The 25,737-nt window shown below is 50.6% G+C and overlaps 3 protein-coding genes across 3 annotated transcripts in view; 1 reads left to right on the forward strand and 2 right to left on the reverse strand.

Moving 5' to 3' along the window:
• Positions 1-2,764: 2,764 nt before the first annotated feature.
• LOC6616002 lies at positions 2,765-3,344 on the reverse strand. Its single transcript, XM_002040332.2, has 3 exons — positions 3,206-3,344; positions 2,954-3,136; positions 2,765-2,898 (listed from the first exon to the last, which is right to left on the reverse strand). Exons 1-3 carry the CDS (start codon positions 3,309-3,311, stop codon positions 2,837-2,839), a joined length of 351 nt encoding a protein of 116 aa, XP_002040368.1. The 5' UTR covers positions 3,312-3,344; the 3' UTR covers positions 2,765-2,836.
• A 249-nt stretch (positions 3,345-3,593) lies between these two features.
• On the forward strand, positions 3,594-5,765 carry LOC6616003 (BTB/POZ domain-containing protein KCTD5). The gene is made up of 5 exons (XM_002040333.2): positions 3,594-4,180; positions 4,755-4,940; positions 4,997-5,062; positions 5,127-5,311; positions 5,638-5,765. Exons 1-5 carry the CDS (start codon positions 3,995-3,997, stop codon positions 5,648-5,650), a joined length of 636 nt encoding a protein of 211 aa, XP_002040369.1. The 5' UTR covers positions 3,594-3,994; the 3' UTR covers positions 5,651-5,765.
• A 2,629-nt stretch (positions 5,766-8,394) lies between these two features.
• The window catches only part of LOC6616007 (mucin-2), a 34,633-nt gene continuing 17,290 nt past the window's right edge, over positions 8,395-25,737 (reverse strand). The window contains exon 5 of the mRNA XM_032725863.1: positions 8,395-9,147. Within this exon, the coding sequence (XP_032581754.1) occupies positions 9,137-9,147 (11 nt within the window). The 3' untranslated portion in view covers positions 8,395-9,136. The remainder of the gene's footprint in view (positions 9,148-25,737) is intronic.

Consider the following 25,737-nt stretch of genomic DNA (forward strand, 5'->3'; position numbering starts at 1 on the left):
CAAGTAAGTTTAGCTTCTGTTGCTGCCTCCGATCACCTGGCAGCAGGGATACTGGGGTTGGGAGCCTTTGATGGATGCGATTGCTATTTGCTGGCATTGAAAACTCGATTAATAAGGCTAGCTGGTGATTTCGGGTGGCTAGGAGGAGGAGGGCGTGGAACTTTGAGCTACTTCTGCCACTGCCAGAAGCCCGCCTCTGCCTTTGGCTTTCACTTCTTATAATTTCGTTTGCATTATATTCCCTTTTCGAACATAGTGAGCATCTGTGTGTGTGTGTGTGTGTGTGTGTGCTTGCAGGGCTGCTTGCTTGTGTGCGTGTGTATTTAGTGAAATTTTGTTTGCCAGACGCTGATTTCATTGGGCCGATGTTGCCTGCGAGGCATCTCTGTGAAGTCGGGAATCTGAAGTCTGAAGGGTTTTCCCCTGCCACCTCCTCCCCTCCCCATCCCCCTCTACCCTGAACTATATCAAAGCGAACATACGCACAACAAAGTCGAGAGGGAGAGAGCGCCGAAGTGTGTCAGAGCGAGAGTTGGCCCATCAAAGTTTGGCAAGGCTCGAAGCATTTAAAAAGACATTTCAGCCATGCTCCCCAAACTCCCTATACTCCCCGTGCTCCCTAGCCCCTGTCCTTCCTGAACGCATAGAGAAATCTGAATTTCGCCAAATCGGAACATGGCAAACCACGTTTAAAGTAATTTTCCGCAACATTGGAGGCCGCTCAAGTCGCCTGCAGGACACGGAAAAGCCCGCGCAGGACGTGGGTCAATTAGGCGACCCCGGTAACTGCGATCTCCCAGCAATCGCCACCACACACTCTCCCCAGAGTGCAAACAGGACAAGGCGGGGCAAACAGAAAACAGACCCAAAACAGCAACCGGATGGGCAGCCAGCGGTATGACCAACTGCATCCGAGGTTCGAGGGTTTGAGTTCGACTAGCATGCGACCCAAATCCGCAATTAGATCTCGCTCCGGCCCACTCCCCTCAATCGGACAAACGAAACAAATTCGGGACTTAATGACATTTCATTTCCCCAGTCAAGCCGGGAATTAGATTGCTATTGTGTGCAAATTCATACCCTCCCTCGCCGGCAAGCATTTTTCATTGTCCAGCCCGATGTTGCACTTAGTTTACTTTTTGATTGGCTTTAAACTCCTGCCAGCCTTTATTAAAATTTGGTTTGCTTTCAAAACATAGATGAGTCTACGCCAAAGCTGGGTGTATTTCTAGCAATCCCCATTATTAAATGTTCCTTAACTTTGACTCTCTCTGATTCTTTCCTATTATTCGCAAACAGGTTTCGAAGGGATTATCCTCCACCCCACTCGCATCGCCTGTCAGGAGTGTTCTCTTCGCCACAAATTAAAAGAGGCACCGCGCCAACGATTACTTCACACGTCATTCGATTTGACATTCGATTTGATGGCATCTGTCGCTGACAATAATCAGCGGCAACAAAAACCAGTGTTCCACTGGAGCACCATCGTCATCATCGGCATCATCATCACCACCATCACCAGCATCAACATCAACATCTTTTCGAGCGACACACATCTGAATGGGCGCGTGGGCGTATGCGCGATATCAGCACTTGGTATTGAATAGGCCCAGCTATTAATTGGTTCATCATAGCGCCGCGTTGCGGTAAGTGGAGCATAAAATGTGCAGATCGAACGGCAATCACTACCACCAGCGGCAACAACGGTAATATCGACGACAGAAATCAGTTTGAAGAGCCGAGTCAAGTGAAGTGGGGGGATGGAGGGCGGAATAGTGACAACATCATTTACGTGTAGTTTACACTTCTTCAGCGCTGCCTCCGACTTCCCTTCCCTTGCCTTCTCTTTCCTTGACTGCCTCGGGGGTAGTGCTCCGGTTAAATCCGCATACACTTGCCACAAACATGACAGACTTCAATCCCTCCCGACCCGCAAAACACCCACCACCCCGTGCTTTGTATTCAAATTAAGTACGTGCCGGAGGCAAGTGCACAAATAGCAAAAATAGTTGGCTGCCATCAGCATTTCTGTCCGCTTAATCAGCCACGGCGCTCTGGGCCAGTAGGGTTCGCTGCTCAGGTGGGTGGGTGTGCATGTGCAGGTGGGTGCACGGTTGATGCCTTCCGTTGGTGACACGTTCCTCAGTGGCCATGCAACTTGTGACTTGCCCATGACAGCTACATTGACGGCTCTGCACAAAGCAGGAGGGGCTCAAGATAGCAGCAAGAAAGAGAGCAGTCCGATGTGCCTGTCAGCTTCTGTTTGGACAGGCAGCCTAGCTGGAAGGTCTCACCTGAGCCCTAAAGAGGCAGTGGAGAAGGGAAGTGGAGCGCAGCGGGCGGGGGAATTGACTAACTGGCCTCAAAAGCACGCAAACGCCAGCAGACATCCCCATCGCCTCCGTTGGCCTCCTAAAGCCTCGCTTTCCTTTGTGCTGCTCAGATTTTTCAGCCTCTGACCAAGGGAGAAATTACTCAAGACTGCTTCTAATGTCCCTGAGCAGCTGTGGAGGTTATCTCAACATCGTTATCATCGTTATCCCAATCGAATGGGGAGCTTCCTCGCCCAAGCTCATTATATTTGATTCGATTTCGTTGACAGCAGACATCCTTCCGCTCCAAGCAGCTTCCTGTCAACTCTGCGACTCCGTATTAGCTTTCGCCTCTTTGCGCCTATGTATATACGTGTGCCGCAACGGAGCTGCGTCATCCAACACGCCCACACGCGCCCAATTAGGCCCAAGTCAAAACAAGATTTGCGGCGATTCGGTTAGTTGTTTTTTATGCCAAGTTCGCCATGACATCAGCACGAAAACCAGCGCCAAGTTGCTACACTTCAGTCCGACTGCGTGGCTCGAACGGCCTTGACTTTGGCCTTCTCCAGATTCTGCGTCTTCACTGCGATTGTATAGAAATCAGTGGAGGATCGGGTGCAAAGCTGGAGGGAACCCACCTGTGATCAGGACATCCTCGCCATCCTCGCCCACGTCCTCGCCCTTCTCTGTCCGCTGGAGCACCTGTTTGCGTAGCTTGCGGAGGTAGGCTGCTTTGTACTCCTCGCTGGGCTTCCCGCCTGCCCCGTAGCTCACCTCCAGCACTGTCAGCGGAATCACGGTGGAGGAGACGGGCACCAGGTCTGCGCAAAAGGGCGAAATAATAGTTGGTGGCACGGTAACCAACTCATCTCATCTCATCAAGAACCCACCTGCCTCGTACTTCTCTTCAGGATTCAGCTTGTACAACATCGGAGAGGCGGAGACGCAGGCCCAGACCAGCAGCAGAACCAGCAAGCGCGGCAGAAGATCGGTCATAGTGATGATGATGGTCCAAAAGCCACACACAAACTGGTCTCTCGGCCAAGCAAAAGTTTAAATTTGAGAAGCTCACCATGGGCGGCCTCACCATGCACGTCTGCAGCGATCATCGATAGTCCATGCACAATTTATTTTTAGCGAGTACAGACACCGACCTAGCGAGGATATCCACCGGCATAGCAATGACCCCACCGTCGTTCGATATTTGGACAGCAAACGTCAGAAAGAGCCCGATAGACACGTGAAATAAGGAGTTCGTTATCGAAGTGCCGCACGCCCGATGACCTTAGACATCGGCAGACGCATGCTATCGATAACGGTCTTGTTTATTAATGAATTAATTAATTAGTCCAAGTTAACTAAAAAAAGACGAGAAGCAGCGAAATCAGCGTAGTCAGCGTGACCAAGTGAAGTACCCCAAGCGAAAAGAGGCAGCGCCAGAGTGCAAGAGTGCAAGAGCAAGACGCAGTCGAAGGCCAGGCCACAAGGCGCAGCAACGCAACAAAGACGCAAGCGAAGAAGAAAAGCATGAGCTGAGGCTGTCGTCGCCAGCAAGCAAGGGAATCACGCGGACAATAAGAGTAGGAGCAGGAGCAGGAGTAGGATAGGAGTGGGAGCAGGAGCAGCAAAGGAGCACCAACCCAGCGGAGCACCCGAACCGCAGCAGCGGCACCACCACCATGAGCACGGTGTTCATAAACTCGCGCAAGAGCCCCAACGTGCTGAAAAAACAGGGCACCGACCAGTGGGTCAAGCTGAACGTGGGCGGCACCTACTTCCTCACCACCAAGACGACGCTCTCCCGTGACCCAAATTCGTTCCTCTCCCGTCTGATTCAGGAGGACTGCGACTTGATATCGGATCGGGTGAGTGTTCCGTACGCCATATGCGCTAATTGCAGCTCCCCAGTAAATTCAGTGGCAAGTCAGTCCATAAGTAACATCACAAGTATCCAAAAAGTGCGCAAATAACCCAATGCAGGTCATGCAGCATCGGGGGTGCCGCCGATTTGGGCAAAGAGACGGGGGCCAGGGGCCATGGGCCATGGGCCAGGAACTAAGAGGCACAAACAAGCAGCCAAGAGCCCAAGCCCAGAGAGCGCGAGAGAGCGTCCTACATTAACTGCAGCTGCAGCCGAGTGTGCTAGTTTGCAGTGTTGCGCCCAGAAGGTCAGCCAACCCCCTCGAAACTGGGCAGACCAAATAATCATCATTACTTATAACATGAACACGGCGAATCGACAAACAAACATTTCGGTGGCCCCCCAAGCAGCGCGAAATAGCAGTGCCAGGGGCACAGAGGCACATTCGCTCTGAACATTCGGTTTTTGTATAAATAAACAGTCCCCTGACCCCTCTTACCGCCGTCGAAGCTCAAATAGCACTGCAACCCGCGTGCCCATCCAGAAACGTACGATACTAATCAGTAATTCGGTTGCAGGATGAGACAGGAGCCTACCTGATCGACAGAGACCCCAAATATTTCGCACCCGTGCTCAATTACCTGCGCCACGGCAAGCTTGTGCTCGATGGAGTCTCCGAGGAAGGCGTCCTGGAGGAGGCAGAGTTCTACAACGTGACGCAGCTGATAGCGCTGCTGAAGGAGTGCATCCTGCACAGGGATCAGGTAAGCCAGACCCTCTCTTCGCAGCCATTTCCCTGCTAATCCCTGTCATTTTTCAGCGACCCCAAGCGGACAAAAAACGCGTTTATCGTGTGCTGCAGTGCCGCGAGCAGGAACTAACCCAGGTGAGTAGTTGATCTAACGGAGCGCACTACAAATCTTACCCGATCATTACTTCCTATTTTGCAGATGATCTCAACGCTGTCGGATGGCTGGAGGTTCGAGCAGCTCATCAGCATGCAGTACACGAACTACGGTCCCTTCGAAAACAATGAGTTCCTGTGCGTGGTCTCCAAAGAGTGTGGCACAACGGCCGGGCGGGAGTTGGAGCTCAACGACCGGGCCAAGGTCCTGCAACAGAAGGGATCGCGAATGTAAGCCAATTGCAGAGCAGCGACAACACGCCCTCTCGCTCTTTTTCGGTGTTTCTCAGCTGGCGCCCGTTTTGTGCTGTCTTAGGTGACCAATAGCTATTGGAGCCGAGAATTTGACAGCATATCGAAGGCCGACATGCATATACGCATGTACTTAATGTCAAATCGGAGTTAAGAGTGGAACTGCTCCTCTGCGCTACGTTAGCAACGCACAATATATTAAATGTATTCCGTATATGTACATAGAAGTTTCGTATACTCAATGACTGTAGTACATTGCCTTCCCTGCCTGTGACTTACGCTCTTTTATCTCTGTTTAATTACAGTCTTGGAATTTAATCGCGCTATATATTCACACACAACCCTTGAAAATTGAAATACCGAACTTCATCAACATACAACTCATTCCCAATCAGTAACACAATCAGCCACACCGACCCAACACCAATTTGATGCAGCCAAGGAAGCCCGAGCCACAGCCACATCACCCACCACAAACCACACGCGATCAGATCAGACTCAACCACAGGCACAGATCACCCACCAAGATCAGCCGGAATCACCAAAGCAGAGCCCGCAGGGAGACTACGCTTCATTTGCGTTCAAGACAAAGTTAACAGGTACCACTGCGATCCGATTCTCGCCTTTGTGGCCGTTTTGCGCACTGTACGAAGTGTGCGGGCGTGCATGTGTTCAACTTGTAGTAAACCAGATAGACCCGACTGTACGAGCAAGAAGAAACCAGCCCTGCTTCGTTGCGCCCAATAGCCAGGCGGCTGAATTAGACTCAGCTTTGAGCTTCAGCTTCGCTTCAAGTGGCACGCGCTAACCAGCCAGCCAGCCAGCCAGTCAGTCAGTCAGTTAGCCAGACATTTAACAGAGGATCCTTCCGAGTCGCTGGGCTACTGGGACACTCAATAAGATAGGTATATACACATTTAGCGGGAGTTTGTAGGGTTAGTCTTAGTAGTTTTTATCGTGCTTACAATAACGACCCTGACGACGCAGCGGACACTTCGCTGGAGCAGTCGCGATTCCCTTGGTTAAGCACTCAACTAACATACAGTACCGCACTAGGTTCGAGCTGCATTTACGTGTCCGATACCAATACCAGGCCCTCTGCACCCGAAATCCGAGTCCCCCGGAATTTCTAGAGCGGCAGAGTTCTGCTCCGTAGTTCTGCTTGCTGTACTCTTGAACTAATGAGCGGAAGGAGGAGCGTGCTCGTGGTCCGTTTTGTGTAGGCCCGGTTTTACTACCTTGAGCTTTATTTTAGAAAACGAGCAAGGCGAAGATCAACTTTAGGAAATCAATTGAATCACGACTGAATTTATGTGAACTTGCACTCAAAGAAAATACATACATGCGAATACATTATAGTGAGGATATACATGTGTGAAAAAAAATGATTAACGAAAATGAAAACCTATCCGGCGACGTTTTGTACAGACAGGCATGATATCTATAATATGATAAGTACTACATGAATGTATATAATTTTAAATAGTTACTAATTTATACACGAAAAAGAAAACAAGCGAAAATTGAAGATGATCCAGAACGTCGCCACCTACTCGTACCCATTTTGTATCCATTTTGACTTATTTTACGAGCACGGCTGGTGCAGATTATATAGAGTATAACTTGTGCTTACGAGGATTATTTTGACGAAGAACCTTTACACTAGCAAGTAGTAGAACCGCAGCGCCCGATTACGCCGGACGCACTGTCCGGCACTTAGCAATACAGAGAAAGGCCACTGCAAGTTAGTACAGACACGGCGACAAGTACAGATAACTCTTAACTCTAACAATAATACGATAGCCTAACCCCTACTGTAACTCTATAAGGATGTACTCACACCCACTTTAAACAGCCTGTACCCCGTACCTTGTACCCTGTATCCTGTATCCTGTATTCTGCAGCCGCGGATGGTCGGTCCCGCCCAGAACCCAGCTGCCGCTGGAGCTGGGACTGGATCGGATCCTGGATGCTGCTCCCTCACATAATATAAATATATATGAATAAACTTGAAACCCTTTTCTAAAAAACATCCCCAAGCAGCTTCGTCCTGTAAATGCGCTTTGTGCTTTAAAGCCCACCGAAAAAGCTCAAGTGCGGGAACTGGTTAAGAATTTTACAGAAGCAGTAAGGCAATCAGTCGTCTCAGGATTCGTGTTGGTGGTGAGCCATACTCCCGGGATTATCAAGGACGCACAACCCAAAGCTCGCTAAAATGAACAAAGCTTGGGAAGTGCGAAGCAACGAACCAAACTTCAGCAAGGACACTTCTCAAATTTTTTAATTGTATATCTATGTTGTCAATATGTATTATTATTGTCAATTATGTATTAAGATTTTTCCTGCTGGTATCCTGTTGGCCGCCACGAGAAAACTGGTTGCCCAGAATCCTAACTCTTGGACAAATTCGAAGCTAATAAAAGTGCTTCAAGGAACCAGCGCTGATTAGTCTGTTCTGCTGCTGCTTAGAGATGGGGGCGTGCACATTTTTTTCAGCACGGTTAAATAAATACATGCGAACTAGCTGAAACTTCGTGCCTAATTCGTGACACGTACAAAAAATCGACGCGTTTGCTCATCTCTAGCTTGCAGTTATCCCCAAACTAACGGTTTTGTTCGATTGATCTAGTTTCCTATTGGTGGATATACGCATTGGAAGGTGCATATGGAGGGGGCAATATGGAAGTGATCAGCTGATATTGCTCCTTTGATCAGCCAGCTGGCATTTGCTACGGATTCTGTTGGCCTAGTGTCTAGAATCAGGAAACATGCAATTTTGAAGACTGCCGTGGCCAGTTTTCTCGGCCAAATTGAGTAAAATATCCAGTCGAGGTACCAGGCGAACAGAAATGTCAGCAGGTGGCTAAGAGATTCAACAGCCCCCAAAAGTATGCTACACAAAATTTTGCATGCAATGAAGTGTGGAGCGCCACCTGTTAGACGATACATGAACCATATGACGATCGAATGCCCAGAAGTATGCCACACTTTTTGATTAATTTTGTTGCCATTTAACGCAATTTCAAATTCAAACAAGAAAAAGTTTATTTCATACGTTTATTAATAAATTCGAAAAATCCAGTAAAAAGAAAAACTCAATATTATCCAGTAATTAACAATTATATGGTTTTTTGCTTCGATTGGGCGGACTCCACAACCTCCGAGTGGACTCCTCACTGAGCTCTGCGCCCACATTCGGCGGTATTGATTAGAAGTTGCGACATTGCGAATTTATGCAAAGTGCGCGCAGATGCTGAAGTGCGTGAGCTCATGGGATATTAATAGGCGAGCTCCCATGGGCTGGGAGCAGTCTGTAAGCGGGTGTGACGATGCAGCGCCACTCCTGGCCCGACAACTAACCACCAGATGCCAATTGGCTTATCGAGACTTCGCAGGCAACGTTGGAGGAACAGGAATCCCACGATGGTGACACGCGATTTTCGCTTTTATAGATTACGCTGGCGCGGACCATGCTCGCATATCGATACGGGCGCATTAAAATTTAACGGGTCCTGCCCCCGCCTCCGTCACCGTCCTTGCCACCGTCCATCCCAATCTGTCGTACACTAAAGCGGGTGGAACACGTGCGCATTTATGCTTATTCTAAACAAAGGAATAAAAACTTTGTCGCCGCGCACATGAGACCGCCACAGTGGGCGGAAGCGGGCTGGGGTGGGGGTACTGTATCAGCGAACTTGGTATTTGCCGGTCCAGTCGATGAAGGACATTAGTGCGTTTCTGGCTTCCATTTCAAGTTCATTCCGCCTGGTTCGTCCCTAGCCGATCACTGGAAACAATCGCCTTTCACACGCCATCTGAAAGCAAAGCAAATACGGAGAAGTTTTAAAACAAGGCAAATTAACTATAAAATGAATACAAATCACTAGAAGCTCAGTACTTTCTGTCAGTGTTCTATGTTGGAGCAAAGTTTTGCCACCGCGGAGGCCTCGTAAAGCGATTCTCGCAAGAAACGCAACGCGCCTAAGCGAAATTTCATTCGGTTTTATGGGCAACGGGAGCTGGGCTTTCACTTTCCTTTCCTCGAGTTTCCTCGGATCCGCGCGTCTTGAGGCGGCTTTCCATTTCCATTCACAGAACCCGACCCCCACCCACCCATCGACTTCCCGTTACCATTCTCCACGACATCGAAATCGACAATGGCGGGGGCGGGGGCGGTGGCACCGGCAGTAGCATCGCCATCTTTGCATCTTCCCAGTGCAGCGCACCCATCCCGACCTTGCCAACATGCTATGCTAGCCTGATAGCATGCCAGCATGCCAACCCCTTGTGGGGCAGACGTGTCGCCTCGCATACGTCCTTCAACCCATTCGACACGGGACCCCAGACGGCCGCCACGCCACTCAGTTCACTTTTGAATAGTGCAGGAAAGTGCACACAGCCAGCACATCCAGCACAGCCAGCTTCGACTTAAGCCGCCCCAAAGCGCGTGTAGACATTCCTGGCGGGAGCCACCACCGTTTCACTTTCGTTGCAGCCTCTGTACCCCTGCGCCCTGTGGCTCATCCCCCAGTTGCATCGCAGTTCCCCCTTTTTACACCTGACGGGGGCGGGCAGTGAGTGGGCGTGGACGTGGGTGTGGGGCGCTGCAGCTTCTGGGGGTGCAACACTAAAGCTGCGGCCAGCAGAGGATGCTACATTAACGTGACGTGACAAGAGACGAGCATCTCAGCTGCAGAGGTTGCACAGGCATCAGGCGGCGCAGTCGGCACTCTAATGCAACCCCTCCACCGATTCAGCTGGGGGTGGAATGTGCGCCAAAGGGTTAGAATGCGTCTCGCCTCGCTTTCGTTTTGTCTCGTGCCTGTCTAGTGCATCTAACTGTGCAATGCTCCCCCGTCGGGGGGAATGGGGCAGTCCTTTGTGAGGCTCAAGTGCATGTCGTCATCGTCGTGTTAAGTGCTCCCAAACAAAGCGACATTGGGCTCTGTATGTGTGTGTGATGATGCTGCTGCAGCGGGGACGAAGGGATTCGGATTGGGAGTTGGAGTTCCAGTGGTAGAGGGGGATGGGGAGGGTGCAGGTGTGGGGCATGCACGACGCGTGATTTCTGTGCAATTTAACCCCATTTTGCAGCCGGAAAAGCTGCAACGCCTAAGCACCCCCTTGCAGCAATGACGCACACACTCGCCTGCCCAACCCTCCCTTCCGCCACCGTACCCCGCCAACCCCTCTTAACCCCACAGCAGCGTGTTGAGTTTGTGTGTGTGGAAGTTTCACTTTCCTAGGAACAACGAAGCGATTGACGCCTCGCCAAGGAGCCGGCAAATTGGGCAGCCGGATTAGGAGGCCCCTTCACATGTCTGACACTTATTTGCGATCCCACTTGAGCGGCCATAAAGCCGTGTTTCCACGGTCGCAGGATGGGATTTGCCATGGGCATTCCCCCGAGAATCGCAGTGGAGTTGAACAATCCATAAAAACGTAAATAGACTTGTATATAAAGGGAAATGTAAACCCCAATATTTCCCTTCTTAGTTTAGGAAATTAAAATACGAAAATATTGCAAAAGGACACCTAGAAGAGTTGGATTGCAGTTTCTTATTGACTGTACATACTGTACTTTCTAATACACTCATGTATCCCATTCTCAAAATTGTCAGTTGGTAGTGGGTGCTCAGACTCGCCTCGATGAGTGATTCACTCTCAAGCCCAGGATACTGTACATACTGCACATTCATATTCAGATTCACATTCAGACTCATGACTAAAACTAGGCAGAAGCTTCAACCGGGCAGAAAAGAAAGCAAGCGAAAGAAAACTCATATCCCTAAGTAATTTGCACAGACCGCTTGCGATTGGGGTGGAAATGATGGAGGGGGCATGTGGCATGTCTGCACAACAGGCTAATGAATGTCGCAGCACACAAACAAGTCCGGGTGCAGTAGCGCAGGGCGACTCCAGCGGTATGAGGTCAAACTGCACGGCTGAATTACTTGTCGATCCACAAAAAAGCAAAGCGGAGCGGAGCGGGAGGGCCAAACGAAACGAAAAGTTTGAGACGCTATTGAAGCAGCCTCCAGGACGATGGGTGGTGCTCGCCGGTCGAGTCGAGGAGCGCGGAGAGGCGAGCGAGGCGACTGCCAGGCAAACTTGTCTCAGATTGCGGGTGTGCGAGTATGAAAAGTGAAACGAAGTGAGCCAGAGGAGTGGGGAGGCGTCTTTTGTTTCGTCCTTCGGCTTTGTCCTCTGCTCCTTTTCTTCCTGCTCTCGCCGTGCTTGTCCTGGCTCCTGTTCCCGTTGTGTTCCTGCACTTGTACATGTGTCGCTCTTGGGCACTGGTGTGGGTGTGGGTTGGGTGCTTTGCTCAACTGCACTTGAACTACACAAATTGCAAAGACAGGAGGCCTAGGCGCGACCGATAGCAATGTGATAATCGTAAGTGGGGGATTCGGGGGATCTCAGCTGGGGGTTATGTCAAGACTTGTGTGTGTGTGTGCAAGGTCTTTAAGGGATGCAAGCGGCTGCAGTTAGGGGTTCTTTACCCCCGGCCCCGTTCGTCTTGTCTGCTGCTGCTTAGGCATACACCCGCAGAGACAGAGCTCTATTTGCATATTCATATTCGCATACATACCGTTTGGACGTGCATATGTGTACACGATATTTGCGTTGTGTAATGAGGGGACCGCCCCTCCCCTGCCCATCCTCTCCCTAGTCAGTCAACCCTTTGGACGGGAATGCGTCTGTGTAAGTGGGGACTCTTTGTGCGAGCGTTTCGTCCCTTTTTTTCGGGGAGTTTTCATTAGAAACTTTTTTTGCCAACATCATTCAGTCAAAACAAAAAGGGTTCGCACCCTCAGCCCCCTGGCATCGCTATCTACCCCCACCCACGCCTATGCTGTATGTACAGGCGTACCTAATAGTATGTACACCGTATACTGCCCCCAGCCCCATCACCACTCCCCCCTCACCGCCCTTACATGCAGCACACACAACGAGAGATAAACGCGAATGGCGATTTAGATATTTTAGACATGCGTGTGCACACCACCAACGTCTGTAGCTGACATGTTTGGCTGACCAGCGCCCTGACCCTTCCGGGGGTCCGGACCCCCCCTCCCCCCAGCCCCTTTTCCGCACTCACCATCCGTTCACCACGCCACCGCCTTGCCGCCTTGCCGCACGGCCCGCGTAACCCGCGACAACTAAGCACGCTTAATTAGAAAGTGGCTGCGGTCGAGTTGGCGGAGGATGGGCGAGGAGGAGGGGAGTACGTGGGTCTTGGCGCTTCGCGTCCCTTCATTTTTCACCGACCCTGGAAAGCCAGGCCGCCAGCCCGACCGCCCCGCGTTTATAACGCCACTTTTTTGGGACCCTTTTTCTGGTTTCGAGTTTTGGGTTGGAAATTTCTGCTCATTACATGACTTGGCTCGTAAACGCAGATTGCGGGGAAGGGGGTTCTGAGGGGGGTCGGCGGTCAGTGGGCGGTGCACATATGAATATTCCGCATACTGAATTAATCACTTGGGCTTTGGGTTCGCTTTTGTTTTGCTTTTTTCGTGCTTTTTCCAACGCTTGCCTAGTGCATCCCCCACCTGACGAAAACCCACCCCTTTCCCATCACCCACTCGTGGCCAGGAGCAAACATTTGACGCGGGGGCAACCACTCTAGGCGCATTTGGCGACCCATCTCCCCCTCATTACTATGCGGCAGATCGATAAAAAGTTGGTCCACTCCACACCACACCACTCCACTCTACTCTACTCCACTCCAGCGGAGCTGACGTGGACGCTGGCGCCGACTGCAGTGCCTCATCCACATCCTGGTGCCCATCCCGCGTTCCACTTTCAGCCGGCGTCGACGCCACCACAATCGTCGACATGTGGGAAATGCGCACATTAAATAAAAAACTGTCCAAAAAAAAAAAAGGATCAGAATTAAAGGGTTACCACCTGGAACCAAACTCCTCCACCCCGAGTGCTACCATTGTATTTGGCGATTTCAAATCCACGCCACCCAACCGACAAACCACCGCACCACCAACCTCGCGGCAGCTCGTTTTAGATAAGGTGACGGCAGTTGTTTGGCATTTTAATGCAAAAGTTTTTATGGCGCTAAAAATGATTTCAGCGATTTCAGGACTGTGTGCTAGCTCTGGCCAGGGGTCAGTGAGCGTCGCCCCCAATCCCGCATAGAACTGTGGAGCGGCAACTGTACTTGGAAACTATGCCCAATCCACGGACGGGCAAACGTCCGTCCGCCAAACGGTTTTTAATCACCAGGAAGCTCCGGGCCCAGTGTCCCGGAGTGAAGCCACAAAAAGATGAAAGGCAACAGCGACGACAGCGACTAAAATCAAAGACGCCATCAGTGCATCAAAGTCGTGTTTTAATCTCCAGCTGCAGCATGCAGCATGCTGCATGCAGCAAGCAACATGCAGCGGAGGCTCAGCTGCGGAGCGGACATCAGCGTCCGAATTTGGTGTGCTGAATGCGGAATCCAGAAGGGATGGGACTGGTGGAACTGGTGGGGCTGGGTGGCATGGCATCGCTTTGAGCTTGTCGCCTGTCAGCAGTCGCCTGGCACACAAGCGTGCAGCTGCGGAATTGCATGCGCAGCCACAAAGCATCTAACATGATTTTAATTATTGCACAACAGCCTCAAAGTGCCGCTCTTTTCCACTCCGCCGCTTGCTCATCTCGGTCCCAAAACGGAATGCGCCCCGGGCTCAGCACAGAAGCCATATCCGTGGACTGTGCACGGTTTAATCCTGACTTAGTTCCCCTTCTTAAATCGCTTAGCGGAACCTTCACGCTATGAAGGTGTTTATCTAAGTTACATTTGAAGTGGTCAAGTGGTTTCTGTGGTGCATTCGTCTATGGTGTACTATAGAGTAGCATCCCAGCAATGTTGCACTCCTCATCCGCGATCCATAATCACGCTTTGTGCCACATCCCGATCCCAACTTCGCATTAAAGACATCGATAAACTGGCGAGCCGATGGCGCTGCTGTTGTTGTTCGCCGGAACCTGAGCCTCCTCCTCGCAGGCGCTGGGGCCAGTTGGCCTGCACTGAATGGGCCGAAAGTAGGGGGAGGTGGCGCGGGCGGTGAGCGATGGGCGGTGGGCGGTGGGTTGTGGTCGTTGATGGTTAATGGGTGGGGTGCCCGGGTGTCGCACGTAATGCGGGCGCTCGTTTTATTTTTGAACATTTTTCGGCCGCCAAAAAGTAAACGAAAACTGCAATGCAGAAAAAAAAGGGAGGCGCACACGCACACACTGGCGCTCATGGCAGTACATACGAGGTGGCTAAGTGTGTGTGTGCCGTGGGTATATAGGCGGCAGGTGAGGGGAGCGGGCAGCGCCTGTCGAAAAATAAATCGAAAAGGCAACACGTCATTGGTGGCATGCTCGTCCTGGTAGTGGTCTGCATCCTGGTCGCTGGTCGCTGGTCGATAGGCGTAGGCATAGCCTCGTTGCCGCTGCCGCTGCAGTTGCAGTTGCTGTTGCTGTTGCTGTTGCAGTTGCCGTTGCCCAAAGTGCGTGGTAAATGAGCACAAAAAGGCCACGCCTGCTGCTCCGGAGATGCCTCCGCCGGGCGGTGGGGGGTGGGCGATGCGTCCCGAGAGGATCCAGTGTCCAGTGTCCAGTGTGCAGTGCCACCCGTACCACTTCGCTACCCACCGACAGACTTACTTTTTGCAGTGGGCGGTTGGGTGCGTTACCATTTCCTTTTTATTCCGCCTTACTTTCTGGGCATCTGCATGTGTGATGTTTTTGTTACTCCTCCTCCTTTTTGTGTGCTGGCGATTTTCCCTCTATTTTTTTGCTCGCTTCTTTTGTTTTCTGATTATATTTCCTGCACAATTTTAATGGATTTTTTTGCCTGTGCGAGTGTGTGGGTGTCAGTGAGTTTGTGTTGGATGTTTTACCCCATGTGCTGCTGCTGTTGTTGTTGCTGTTTCTGTTGTGGATGTTGCCCGGCGATGCTGCTCATCGTGATGAGCATTTTTTTGTGTTCAAGCAGATAATTACATTTAAATAAAATAAAAATTGCATGCGGCCCCACCCCAGGAATGCCCCAGCTCCGCGCCGCAGTCGTCCGGCTTTGCTAACGGCTCCATGCCCCCCCATTCCGCATTCCGCATTTCGCATCCCGCATCCCACATCCCGAAGGCGAGGGGCTCAGGCTCAGAGGGGCCTGCTTTTTGTTGGCATGTTGTTTTATAATTCATTTCTCTGCGTTGTTTGACTTGCGAGCGAGCACCCCACTGCCTGCATCTACGGCGAGGTGCTGCTGATGCCTACCGCTCCCGCTCCCTCTTCTCATCTTGTCCGGTCCGGTTAGGTTCGGTCCTGTCCTGGGCCATGTCCGTGTCCATGTCCGGAGTCCCGGTCCCTGACCGGTGCTCTGGCCACCGGCCACTCTCTATTCGGCCGAGCAATGTTGTCACTGGGCCGCAAATTGCACCGCATGCCCCATGCCGCATGCTGCACGAGAAGCGGCAGAAAAGGAGGTCCTGGTGCTTGGTGCTCGCAGCTTGGAGTATCCCAATATACAAGTCATTCGCCTCGACCTGCCCAGCGCTTTGTTTGTTCACCAACTGCAGTCAAGCCGTTTGTGTTAATGCTAATTGCTGTCACCCCGCCCACCTGCCGGAATTGGCGGCTTGAAAGGTGGCCCTTGTGGCCGCCATGCTTCCCTGACCACCACCTGCTGGGAAGCGCATTCTGCGGCCGACTTTGGTGTCATTTCGGATTCTAAGAGTGTCGTAGCTGGCATCGGATGATGGCTGGGCCGCGTGACCAGTGGGTGGGCAGGCGGACATCCAAGGACAGGTGACACGCCACGCCACGCCATAGGACGGCACACCAGCTCCAGGCAGGAATTCGCAGAAAATTGAATTGTTGCCAAATTTAAAGGTGGAAAAAGTGACGACGCAACGCAACAGTTGTATGGTGCCCCTGCTGATGTGGCTGGGCAGGAGGCTGGGGTGGCGCCTGGTGGCGGATGGAAAGGAAATAAGAAGGCGATGAGTGCATCGGATCCCTTCGTCTCAGTCCCGTCATGGCCACTCCTCCTCCTCGGGTGGACTGAGTGTGAGGGGGGGAGGAGGCGCTGGCCTCCTGGCAACAGACACTTTTTGTTTGTTGCTTTTCGACACTTCAAGGCCAACGGCCGTCGGCCGGCTGATGTTGAGCTACTTCTGGAATGAGTTCATTTGCGGTTTCGTTTTGCTTCGTTTTGTTCGAAGGAACTTGGTCCAGGGAAAGTCAGACCCAGTTCCTGGAGAATGCCATTTTTCGGTCAATCGATACGGCGGAACTTGAAGATTAAGGCCCCAAGGCTGCAGGACGACGCACTGTTTTGGGATATTTTTGTATTGCTCTGAAAAGCACTCGTCCGGGTTCGGGGGGATCTCCAGGATCTAGTTTCTTTGTTGTGAAACAGCAGCCGTAATGTATCCTGTCATCAGGCTCTTATCCTTCCGCTCCTCCCACCACCCCTCAAGTGCCCATTATTCCCCAGCTGGGCCACCTGAATTGGGTCTTCGGTGGGCTCCTGCCTACTGCTTTCTGCAACTGCCATTTCCCCTTGTGGAGGCGCCTTTGTTTACTCGCAATTAAATTAAAGTCCTTTGTTAGCCCAACCGGGTGTTTGGCATTATGAGTAATTACACACTTCTGGGACAGTTCTCGGGAATCACAAAGACCTGTTCTTAGTGCCGGAAAGTCGAGTGGAACGCAACTGTACTCTAGCCCGGAGAATCGTTCGTCCTGGCCGGAACCACTTTGCGCTCGGGAACCCAGGTGAAAGAAAGTTACCGATCGTTTCTCTCCCTTTTTCCAAGTCAATTCTTTCAAGGCCCACAAACATTATCAAATCTATTACAGCTACTCAGGAAACAGTTTCAAATCCAATTGAAATTGTGGCAATATCGAAGGGATCCGAAAATTATAGACCGACTAGGAGCGAACTTAGCCAGGTTGAAACCAAACGAGATAGATTTAGTGCAATGGCTCTGATGCATAGCTGATTACCGCAGAACATCCTTGGAAAGTGGCTTATCCAACTCTGGCGGATGATGTGGGTTCCGTGGCTTTGCGATTCGGGCAGCTAAATTAATTAAAAATGTTGGAGCACTTCCACGGTGCTCCTCGCACTGCTTGAGCGGCTCAAAGGATCCCGGGATCCTGTGTGCCCGTGCCCGTGTGGGAAATGAGCAAGTTGCGCAAGGGGAACTAAGCTTGTTAGCAACTTGGCAGCGCCAGCCAAACGCACTGCCGCATGGCCACGCCCCTTTCCGCGAAGGCGCTAAGCGTAGTGGCGGAAGCGGGGAGTGGAAAGGGGGGAAGGGCCTGGGCGGGTGGTACTGAGCGAAAAGTTGGCAAGTCGGCGGCATATGCATGTATTATTGTGAATATTATTATGCATATTTTATTTCGGGTTTCGGGTTTAAGTCACCGCCTTTTCTTCTCTTTTCTTTTCGATTCTTTTAATTTTCCCTGCCTTTGCAGTTTGTGGCGCCTTATTTTGTTGCCGTCTTATTTTTTGCACTTTCTGCGCTGCCTGCGATAGTTATACATACATATATGCTCGCCTGTTGTTGTGTTTTCGGGCTGCTGCGTCTTCTTTCAATTTTTTGCCACCACACACACCATGCCACGCCACTCCCACTGCCATTTCCACTTGCCACCCATTCCCGGCCAGAGTTTTCAGCGCTCATATGTGCTTGTAAAGTTTTTACTTCGTTAGCATAATGAGAAACCGCGTGTTCATATCCCAACATCCCAACATCCCAGCCTCCTTTGCGAGCAGCCATATGCTTGGCCAAGTTGATTGTGCGCCTTCCTCCGCAAGTATTTTGCACGATGCCTCCGACTGGGGAGTCCTCCGCTGGCGGAGCACAGCAAATTCTATTTAAATTGTATACAACATTATTAGAAAGTTTTTCCCAGCACCCAAAAAATAAGCAAGGATCCGGCCGAGGAGCTGGTGGAGGTGGAGCTGAAACCATCGTGGAAGAGTTGCAAGGAGCGCGGGTAAAAAGCGAGCATAGAGAAAAAAGTCGAGAACCGAAATTTTTAATTTGCCTCAAGGCAACGGAGAACACTCGCACAACCACCACACACACACACAACCACGCATTTGCCAATTGTCCTGGCAACACCCACAGTCGCACACACACATCCAAACACCCCAACACCCCCACCCCCTTTCACCCTACCCCTTCTGCAGCCTATTCCTCAGCCCATCGTGGGCTTAGTCCAACGGAGCGGAGCCGCAGAATTATTTTACTTGCTTTGTGTACTCGATTTTTATTCACTCCACTCCCCGTTGCGCACAAAGGAGCTAACTGAGACAAGTCCTGGCCAATTCACCAGGAAGCCGAGCATCCATCAGGAAACATCCATCATTCTTCATCTCCGGCGATTGCTGGCGCTGACTTTAATGAGTCGCATTTTCTGTCTCATAATTTGGGGACTTCGGGACTCCAGGACCCACCAACTAACTATGCATATGACATATGTGAGTGGGTGTTTGGGGGCGAAATGGCGAAGAGTTAAAACCGCAAATGTAGCTGAGGCATTAGTAGGATTGTGTGTGTGCGTGCGTGTGTGTGTGCGCCTTTCTGTGGGTTAGCGCATACACAAAAAGAATTCTTAACAAACTTTTCATATGCTTGTTGTTTCCCGAAACCGCCCCCGCACCGCCACCGCCATTGCAGCCCCACCCAGCCCGACGTACCTCCCCCGTCCTTGGGGCTTGGGGCTTGGGGCTCCGTCAGCTGCGTAGGCAACACTCCGACCCCGGCGAAAAGTTAAAGAGATAGAATGAAAGGAACGCGGGGCAGAGGGTCTGGGGCACTTCTTAAGCATATTTCATTACATGTGCCACGGGTTCCCGGAGCTGCGTCTCAGATGTCAGGCAAGATCGTCAGCCACGTTGCCCATCAGCAGCCACGTTCCTCTGACAAAGCATCCCATCCATCCATCCATCCATCCCATTTCTTCCCTACCCATCCAGGACACTTCCATCCCCGCCACTCTGCTCTGGGGAAAAATTAACCACACGCTCGCAGTCAGCTAATTTAACCCTGAAAATCCTTGGCACACACGCACATGCCGAGTTCCCAAGCTCCAGTGCCTTCAGTACCTCCAGTACCTCCAGTTCCCCAACCCCGTACTCCCCCCGCAGCTTTTGTCTTGTCCCGGGAATTAAGCCCACATGCTCCTCCGACCTCTCGAGTGGCCCACTTCCTGCTCATGATTATTTTGAAATTAATTTAAATGCCTGGCGCTCAAAAGCGTCTCTGAAATGTTAACGAAATGTGTCTAAAACTCTTGAGGAAGGGTGTCACGGAAGAAAGGATCATCCGATCGCAGGACTTCCAGGACTTCTAAGAACCACATTATGCCCCATTGGACTAGCTGTCGGCAGCCAGTAGTTTCTAAGCTCGCCCACACATATGCACACATATGCAAATCCAGCCCCATCGGCCGATGGCCTATCACGAAAACTAAGCACACCCAGACATGTGCGTCGATTTGGGCCAACCACAGAACCTGGCCCAAAGCACCATAGTTTGGTTGCGGCGGAGCGGGGGGGGGCGGTGCTTTGACATGCACTATTCGGCAACAACGACACGCATTTAGGTCAGGCCCGGGCGGCGAGGGGCGACCGGGAGGGGTGCGGACAGATACCGAGCTCTAGTGCGACTAAGCATGTGCAAGGCTGCCATTGGCTGGCGGCCAAAGCTGGCGGGTTGGCGGGGGCTTGGGGCGCACAGGCCAATCACACTATCGCAAAATAATTTAAACAAATCTAGGACAGCGCGCCCCGCCGCCCGTTCGCTGCCGCTGCCCATGAAGTACCTGCGGTCGGTGCTGCGTCTACGAGCCGACGCAGAAACAAGCGCAAAACAGCAAGCGAGGGGCGGCGGGAGGTGGTCGCTGGGCAGGCTGGGGGCGGCTGGGTGGCAGCTGGGTGGCGTACCGAGGCGAGCCGAACGGGAGCCGAGCAGAGCCGAGGCTCGCAGGATGCCAGGATGCCAGGATGTGGCTGGCGTGTGGAAATGCCGACGGAAAAGCACGACCACGCACACACATGGCGAGCACAACTATGCGAATAGAGCGTGTGGGGGCGAGCGAGACGGCAGGCGAGCTAGGAGCCATCGGAGCGCGAGTGTGAGTGCGAGCGAGCGAGGGCGCGTCAGCAAGGACGATTTGCTAACCGAAGGACAAGTGTGGACGGACAGCCAAGCACACCCACCCACCTCCGGCACCCTGATTAGAGGGGCTAAAAAGCAAAGCGCACCACTGAAGCCCAGCTGGCAGGACACCCGACGAGCACCGAGTGCGCTCGCACGTCCCGACGAGCCTGCCGAGTGCGGATGCAACGATTTGAAAGGCTTCTAAGTCCCGCTGCCAGCGGTGATTGGTCACGAGCTGATGGCCTAGTCGGAGCGGAGTCCTCGGCGGTGGAGGGGGTTGCTTCGTGCGCCAACTAATGCACCACCACCCACCGGCCACTAGTGCAGCGCCATGTGGTTGGTTGGCTGATGCGACCCTGGGACCAGGGACCAGGGACCGCCGACCAAACACCCCCACCCCCATAGTGGAGCTCAGTATTAGTGACGAACTGGACCCTGTGTCCGTTGATAGGCTTTCTATGCATGCTGGGCGATAAAGTGCGCGCTAAGCCCTCCGATGCTTGTCCCAATGGCCTTGCGCCCAACCACCCAACCACCCATTCCGTTCTATCCACCCACTCACACCCGCCCGCTGAGAGGCAGCCTCCTTGGCAATATGCGTAAAATGTATTTATGATAATGCCAAAGAGAATTACGTTAATGTTAATGCAAAACTGTTACGACAAACAAGAACAATACGAGAAAATGATGACGACGAGCAAAAAGACGAGGCAATGGCAGTGGGGGCGGGGGCAGGGGCAGGGGGCGTGGCCCACATAACGTTATCATAAAAGCAGATAAATTCAGCCGAAAGACAAACTCATAAAGGCAAAATGTTTCATTCTATTAAAAATTTTTATTGCAAATTTGTAATTTACAATTTGCATTTCGTGTGTTGGCTTTTTTATGTGGCCGCAGGACTCCTCAGCCGGCAACCAGCGAGTCCTTGACTTGCGACTGTTGCTGCTTTGGCTCCTCTCTACTGGGATCTGGGCTATGGGATCTGGGTATTTCGCATTCGGGATTCGGGATTCAGGCTCTTGAGCTCTTTTGTTTCGCCGCGCAATTTTATAACCGTTATTCATAATAAAAATGTAATAGAACATCATTTTGGCAATACATAAAAATGCAGACGGGGATAGATACTGATACTGAGACTGATACTGATGCCGATAGCTATGCCAATGCCAATGCCGATACCTTCGACGGCCGAGGAGTAATTTCTTCTAATAACACAGGATCGTGTGGCCGCGACCTTTTGAGCCCAATCCTGGGCACATGCGACCCACCTGCAGCACTCCTGACGATGGCGCATTTTAATAACATGTCATAAAATACTTGGCTGTGTTTTTGTGTGTTCCTTCCCCGCCCGGCTGCTGCTCCGATGGCTTCTGGCCTTGCTCCGACATGGCCATAAAAAAGTCATTACCCATCCATACGTGAAGGCAGTGCCGGGCATGGACCCAACTCTATCGGCCATCTACCATCGGCGATTGCATCAGTGACGACTTTTGGTAATAATACTTCGCGCTCTTCCCAAAATGAAATTGCACGAAAATAATAAATATATTGTTGCCTATTTTCCATAAGGCCCTGTCTCTGTCATTTTATGATGATCCATAAATGGGGTCGAGCGGTCGCTAGCTCTATAGTATATCTTCAATCCGTTGTTCCATCGAGCCGGATCAGCCACCGCAGCTGGACATGAGACATGGGACGTGGGACATTGGACGATGGTCGTTGGACGCTGGCCAACTGGGAGCCATGCTTTGGACTAACCAGAAGGGAACGAACGCCTTTGTTTTACTGCCCAAGATCTGTGTCTGCCGATATGGGCAAATGAGCTGGACTCCTGCGGGACAGAAGCTGCACTCATTTGGGGTTTTTTTTTTTTTTGAGAATATGCCACAGAATGCGATGCGGTGGAGCTTGGTCTGCGAGTCCCTAGACTCCCTAAAGTCCCCAGTTCCTCAATGTTATTTTCGGTAACACGGAGAAAACACTAGTCTTAATTATCCAGGACCAATTTTTAACAGTATATATGTCCTTCTTAAATGGGTAGTCCTAATCCTATATGCTCCTGATTCGGGTTTGAAGTGTGGCAAATACGTATTTAACCAGTCAAGGGCGGGGGACTCGAAAGTCTCAATGCTTAAAGCTGATATCTAATCCCAATACCTAATGCTGGCCATGTTTCCTTGGCACAGCTTCGCTGCACTGCAAGAAATAAGGCACGTTTTGCAGAGCGAGCCTAGAAGACATATGTATGTATGTGCGGACGTGAGCTGTGAATGGGGACTAATAGGGAACGAGGACGCAGAGACGTCTTCCAGTAACATTAGGCATTGCTAACGTGCCGCTCGGCGCAAATGGAGGGCAGATAATTTGTCTTGGAACCGCTGGCACCTAAGGACGAGCTGCCGAGCACCGAGCATCCGGCTAGTTGGCACTTTGAGGCGCAAGCGGAGCACCAGCAGCAGTTCGCTCCTCTAACATTATAATATTTAATATTATTTTCATTCTTTATTTTTATGGCACTCGAGGACATTTCGGGCACACAAATGCGATTCGAGGTGGGGCGATGTGGGCGCTTATCGCGCATACGCGACGTGGGACCACATTCCGACAGCAGCCCCCGCCTAGGCATGGGAAATCTTGTGCAATAAAATTCCTCTAAACACTCATAAAAATTGCAGGCATATTAAAAATTGTGTTTGTTTAAAAAAAAATGAAATAAAAATAAAAACGGTAACAACAAGGTAGCGGAGCGGTCCCCTTGGTTCGCCGGGCTGTAGGATTGGTGGACTGGTGGGGTGGTTAGATGGTTGGATGCTTGGATGCTGGGATGTTTGGATGGTGCGAGGGTGGATGGCTGGCGGAATTCAGCTCATATGCGAATTTCGGGCCTTCAAAGGCAGCGGGGCTGCCGTGGCCCATAAAACTGAATGGATATTTGAATAGAATTTGCAATAAAAAATCCCGTTAAAGGCCAGCCCACTCACAAGTATGCGTGTGTGTGTGCGTGTGCGTGGATGGCAATAACAACTTGTGCGTTATGAAAAACTAATTTCTCTAAACATATGCGCTTCGCAGGCTAAGCACGCGAATGAGCCATGGCCAGAACGACGGAGCAGGCCTTTTACGATCCGCTGTGGCGCAGCGGTCCTGCTCCTGCTCCCGCTCCTGCCCAGCTCCAGTTCCACTTCCCCATTCCTGCCTGCTGCTCCTCCTCACATGGGCCGCGCATGTTGACAGAGCTGGCTGGAAGATGGCAACGGGAGTGGGTGTGGGGATGCTTTCTGGGGCTCGACTCGAAATTGCAAATTTACGAGTATTTATATTGATGCCATTTTACTTTGATTTTAATGCGCGACCAAAATGCGTGCGAAGATTTTTAATATTTTGTTCTGTGACCGACCAGAGGAGCATTGTCGTTGCCTCGCACTTCCTACGAAATTGGCAACGTTGCTGCGAAATATTTATGTATTTCTACTCAGGCCTTGTCATCCTGTCATCCGCATTCGAGTGCCACCCCGAAAAATCGTGTCCTTGCGGAGGAGGATCCATATTCAGTTACTACTTCACAGAAAGATAGCGACTGTGAGGCCCCAGGAGATCTGCAGACCGCTCCTCAGATTGGTGGCTAATAGAAGATACATCTTCAGAGCCTGGCTATCGCTCTTCATTGCGGGGATGTTACATCATAACTCGTACAAAAAACTTCATACAGCCATAAAAACTACTGTTTTGCACAGCTAATAATCCCAACTGACGATCCCTATCACTTTCCTGATGATTTGTAGAAATTAATTTTTTCTGAAAATTTTGCATTTTTGATAAGGGGTAACATCATAAGACTTTGCGAAAAATGGCTAAAATTTAACATTTTGAGCCTTGAATGCCCTTCGATTGGAAATTTTATTACGAATTAAACAAGGTATAACATTCCATATTTAGACCATTATTTCCCTTCCTGTGAACAAAAAACTAATTATTTTGGTCACAAAATCAGGTTTAGAAAAAAACTAAGTTTATTACATGATAACTCGGCCAAAAAACTTCATACAGCCATAAAAACTACCGTTTTGCACAGCTAATGATGCCAACTAACGATCCCTATTGCTTTCCTGATGATTTATAGAAATTAATTTTTCTCGAAATTTTGCATTTTTGATAAGGGGTAACATCATGATTTTTTGCACAAAATGGCTGAAATTTAACATTTTGAACCTTGAATGCATTTCGATTGGAAATTTAATTACGAACTCAACGAGGTATTACATTCTATATTTAAACGATTCCTAAATGTTTTGCAAACAAAAAACTAGATGTTTTTGGTCAACAAATCAGGATTAGAGAAGAACTAAGTTCGTTGCGGGGGTGTTACGTAATAAATCGGTCAAAAAACTTCATACAGCAACAACAATTATTCATCCTAATCATTTTTCTGATTATTTCCATAATTAATTTTTTGCAAAATTTTTTTTATTTTTTGATAATGGAAAATTTTGCCAAAAATTGTCAAAATTTATTATTTCCATCCTTAATTGTCATTCGATATGCAATTTTATTACGAGTTCAACGCGTTATAACATTCCATATATATCAATTTTTGTTAAATAAAACGATATATTTTTGGTCGAAAAATCAGGATTAGGCAAAAACTCACAACCTTCTAGGGTTTTTCACTTAAGCTTGGTACATACATATAAACGGTTTGACAAGGGAATAGTTTCCGATAATATGCCTGTTTAAATCTTGAGTGGCTTAAATGCGTTCAATGCTGAAGTTAAGTCCCAGCTGGAAGATCGATGCCGGAAATCGATTCCCTCGCCGGCCTCTGCCAACAGCTCGAGTAAGCGGAGTTAAGGTCAGGGGTTGCCGCTGGGACTTGGACTTGCTAACTAACGGACGAGTTCTTGCCGCGGCCCCTTTCGCTGGCATGTGGTCAAGGACACAGGGACCACAATGCAACTAAATGCTCGGAATTAATTTGCGTTTGCACTGGCGGTGGTGCCACCGATGGGAGCGCAGCAATCAAACGGGCCATTTGGAGGAGAACTCGAAGCGCAGGCAGTTGGAGCAGTTGTGGCAAAGGTACTGAGCCCGCTGTTAGGAGCAAAACAAAGGCAGCCACAACAACATACAACACACAACAGCAGAAACAAAACACAAAACAACAATAGTTTGGCAAAGCACCTGGGGACAAAGGCAGAGGAGGGGCTGGCTGGGTTGGGGCCGCTTTGTTGCGCT

The sequence above is a fragment of the Drosophila sechellia genome, chromosome X, assembly GCF_004382195.2.
Source record: "Drosophila sechellia strain sech25 chromosome X, ASM438219v1, whole genome shotgun sequence".
Classification (NCBI taxonomy): domain Eukaryota; kingdom Metazoa; phylum Arthropoda; class Insecta; order Diptera; family Drosophilidae; genus Drosophila; species Drosophila sechellia.

Bases quoted from the DNA above. Each gene is read 5' to 3' on its own strand.
- LOC6616002 (XM_002040332.2), bottom strand. From the start codon at position 3,311: ATGACCGATCTTCTGCCGCGCTTGCTGGTTCTGCTGCTGGTCTGGGCC. The intron at 3,137-3,205 runs GTGGGTTCTTGA...CCTTTTGCGCAG, and splicing joins TGAAGAGAAGTACGAGGCAG to ACCTGGTGCCCGTCTCCTCC. The intron at 2,899-2,953 runs GTGGGTTCCCTC...ATACAATCGCAG, and splicing joins CGAGGATGTCCTGATCACAG to TGAAGACGCAGAATCTGGAG.
- LOC6616003 (XM_002040333.2), top strand. From the start codon at position 3,995: ATGAGCACGGTGTTCATAAACTCGCGCAAGAGCCCCAACGTGCTGAAA. The intron at 4,941-4,996 runs GTAAGCCAGACC...GTCATTTTTCAG, and splicing joins GCATCCTGCACAGGGATCAG to CGACCCCAAGCGGACAAAAA. The intron at 5,063-5,126 runs GTGAGTAGTTGA...CCTATTTTGCAG, and splicing joins GCGAGCAGGAACTAACCCAG to ATGATCTCAACGCTGTCGGA.